At 36.0% G+C, this 3,993-nt stretch overlaps 1 protein-coding gene across 1 annotated transcript; it reads right to left on the bottom strand.

Annotated features, from left to right (window-relative positions):
• LOC104724151 (1-aminocyclopropane-1-carboxylate oxidase homolog 3) lies at positions 821-2,613 on the bottom strand. Its single transcript, XM_010442597.2, has 3 exons — positions 1,771-2,613; positions 1,359-1,680; positions 821-1,237 (listed from the first exon to the last, which is right to left on the bottom strand). Exons 1-3 carry the CDS (start codon positions 2,289-2,291, stop codon positions 983-985), a joined length of 1,098 nt encoding a protein of 365 aa, XP_010440899.1. The 5' UTR covers positions 2,292-2,613; the 3' UTR covers positions 821-982.

The following is a 3,993-nucleotide window of genomic DNA, read 5'->3' as shown; positions in this document are numbered from 1 at the left end:
TATCCTTTTTTTTTGGTTAAAATAGTTGATAGGTTTAATAATATAAATAATATTACAACTATATCTAATAATCACATAAATATAATGAACCTATCTACGTACAGCTTTTAAAATTTAACTTTTAATCAAAAAAAAGTTTATTCTAAAAGTATATATTATGTAATTTGTGAAATTTGACAGGTGAGAATTGGCGGATGGAGCACGTTTTATTTGTTTCATGCATACATATACAAAAATATAACTACCTTGGTTGGCATGACTATATGACATTAACAAAAAAAATAAACTGATAATTTAAATTAGCTATAGTCATTAAAGTGGGTATGGTGGCACTCTCCGAGTGATAGTTTGGTTTCACCGTAAGACTTCCACATGAGACCCAAAAAAATATTGCAGGATAAAGTATTGGATCGAAGTTTAGAATCGGAAAATCCCAAATAAATTTATGGAAATAATTATTGCAATCCCTAGAATAATCGTGCTCGGATCTAAAGTATTTCCAAGTACACTATAATAATTCCTCTTGCAGTTTTATTTGTCTTTGATAAAAAAAATCCCGATGAAGTTAGACTTTCATTCAAAGTCGTGGAAGACAACCAAATATTTCGTCAAGAGGTCACGCTAGAGACTCGAGAGCATTAAACTCTAAGAACGGAAACAGGACATGATGGATTTGTCGGATTTTCAGAGAACATCAAAATCCTAAGAACCTTTACTAGAGAAACTAAATGACATTCTCAGATCTTGAGATACCATTGAGTCCTTTGGATTTGTAGAAATTTGCATAAATTGTAATGGTTTTATTTTCCACAAAAAAACATATCGTTTAACTATATCAGATCACACCTTCATTTGGACCTCCAAACAGAAATAACAATATTAATTCATAAGTTCTACATGTGGTTCACACTGTCACACAACTCAACATCTTTACATATCATGACGTAAATGTGTAAGAAAGTAGTACCTAGCTCGCCATGTTTCATATTTTAAAGTGGACCAAAGCAGAGGTTCCGTCAAGTCCTTTGGCATTGAAGTAAGCATTGTAGTCTCTAATGGTGGTCTCTCTGTACTTTGGAGGGTTTTCTTCGGACACAAGCTCTCTAACGGGTCCGTATAGTGTAGGGTTCGGTCCCATGGAGCTGGTGAAGAAACATGCCACAGAGATCCGAGCCCTAGTTGCTCTGTTCGCCAGTACTCTATGCTCCAAACTTATGAAGTTGTCGTTTGTTATAAGCTGCAATATTAATACCCAAAAATAACCTTTGAACCAAGAGGACGATCACTTAAGCAAATCTAGCATTATATGGATACTTGTGCATAATTGAGGAACAATGTTTTGGTTGAGCAAAACTTGCCTGTAGGAGATCTCCGACGTTGATGATTAGAGCTCCGGGAACATGAGGAACATCGAACCAGTACCCTTCACGAAGTACCTGAAGGCCTCCGATCTGATCTGGAAGAAGGACGGTAAGAAAAGAGTTGTCGGCGTGCTGACTTGTGCCTAAAGTTAGGTCAGGTTCTGGACACGGTGGGTAGTAATGGCCAAGCATGACCATACCCTTAGAGCAATCCATGTCATTAAGGTGATTAGGGTTCAACCCTAAAGCTTCTGATAGTAGCGTAAAGAGAAATTCACCCAAATTCATCACTTCCTCCGAATACTCTATCATGACATCCCTAAAACAATTCACCATATATAAATGAATAGAGAGATTACACTTACTGACTTACACATCAAGTTAAAGATATGGAGTTATATATATATACCTTAAAATTTCTGGAAGATCTTGTGGATTCGGAGGATCTGGAGCCATGTTACAAGTAACAGTGTCTCTCCAATTTGCTGCTGGAGAAGAGTAGAGATCGAAATTACTTGAATAGTGAAACTTTCTTGTCAAATCGCGACAGTAGAGCTCTTTCCTCACTTGTGGAGATTGCTCGTGAAACCCACGAACTCCATCTTTCATCTTCGTAAGAAGATCGAGTGAAACTCCATGGTTGATCACCTGGAAGAAACCCCACTTCTTTGCTGCTTCTTTAATCCCTTCAATCGCGTTCTTGCGTTCGATCAAGGTTTCAAAGATCCGTCCTCCCAGATCGATCGTTGGGATCGTCTTGAGATGTAGCAAGTCCAAGGGAAGGGATTTAGGGTTTGCTAGGTTGGCAGATGAGTGATGGAAGATGCGTGGAATCTGTGAGATTCCTGCCTCGACGAGTCCTTTCACACCCGTATTGGTTTCATCGAAAGCCTTAAGCTCACGGGTACGATCGAATGAAGCAACCTCCATCGTTTTTGTTTCGCAGAAAACAGAACAATATTATGGTACAAATTAACGATAGGATCAGTTATGCTCAGTATAATCACAAGAAAAAAAGAATGAAACTTTTTTTCTTATGCTCAAAGTCAACGATAGGACCAGTTATGCTACAAGCTAGCAAAACCATTTATCCATAGATAAGGTTGATAGCAACTGGGGCAGACAAGTCAACAAAAAGTTATTTAAGACAAAAATTCAAAGTTTGACGCATCTTTTCATTAGAAAAATGATACATTCTCAAATCTTGAGATAGAGTAATCCAGAGCTACCATCGAATCCTTTGGATCTGTAGAAATTAATTTGCATGCTCTGAAATGGTGGTTTGTGTCTCTATATTGGGTTAGTTTTGTTCAGACAAAAAAAAAACCCAAATTTTGTCTGTTTTATACTAGGCCTAACTATTTTTAGTTAATTAAGGAAATGTCATTGGACTCTTAAGATTTTAATTAAAAACATGCATGATAAATGACTTAAAACCAATGTTTTGAAACTTGGACCGGACCGGCTGGTCGAACAGGTTTAACTGTGAACCGGAAACTATTCCGGTCCAGATATTACTTAAAAACCAGATATTAAGAAACTCGGATAAAACCGGAAAAATCCGCTAACCAACGGTTTAACCGGTGGTCTGGGTCAAATTTAACTTAGACACATATATAAAGAAGAAATCATGCACGACAAACCGGAAGGTTGTCCGGTTTGTTTTTCAGATCGGGTTTAAAAACCTTAGAGCACCTCAAAACGGTACCGTTTATAAAGAAAAAAGTATGTACGTATATTATTTTTGTTATAATTTTTTTTTTTATATTAACTGAATTATTAGATATGTGACATGTGTTCATTAATTAGTTTCATAGAACCCTAGTCGCTTTTCATTTAGATACATGTTCTCTCTTCAGTTTTACTTTTTTTCATTAATTTAATTTTGTTAGGTACTCTTCAAGATCCTTGCATTTGAAGTGCTCGACCACCCACGTTGGTTAGAAACTCTTTTATGTTTCTAAAAAATATATAAATGATCATGTTAGAAAAGTCTATCAGATTACCACAAACGTTTCTCAATCTCTCTCCAGCTTTTCCGTTATTTTGTTTTAAAGTTGATTGTTGGATATGGGTTTTGCCCCATATGCCAACTCGGCCCAACAAAGATTCACCAGAGATAGCAGACTAGATTTTTGGTCCAACAGAAAATAGGTTAATTTTGGGATTTCGTGCAGAAATCTTAGAGTGTCCTAACTCCACATTTACCTATAAATAGCTCAAGACATTTATTGGAAACCTCATTCTGAATCTCGGACATTATCCAGAAAGCAATACTTTGCATCGAAAACGGAGTCTATTGGCTTTTGTGTAACTCGTTTCCACCTTTGAGCTAGTCATTTTTCTGGTCGTCAGCTTGCCTGTAAGCTGACGAACTTTCTTACTCTTTGTAATTGACGACCTCATTTTGTTAATAAAGGACTTGCTCTATTCTTTGCCCGCAGAATCTTATTTATTAGTATTGTGTTCACCCCAATACAAATATTCATAAAACCCCAAAACCTCAAATCCACTAATACAGTGAACTACGAACACATCACAGAATCATGAAAACATTTAAACATGCAAACATATATATATATATATATATATATATATATATATATATATATATATGTATGGATCAATTACA

The sequence above is a fragment of the Camelina sativa genome, chromosome 11 (assembly GCF_000633955.1).
Source record: "Camelina sativa cultivar DH55 chromosome 11, Cs, whole genome shotgun sequence".
Taxonomy (NCBI): domain Eukaryota; kingdom Viridiplantae; phylum Streptophyta; class Magnoliopsida; order Brassicales; family Brassicaceae; genus Camelina; species Camelina sativa.
Note: the sequence above shows the minus strand (reverse complement) of the source record. Positions and strands in the feature narration are given on the sequence as shown.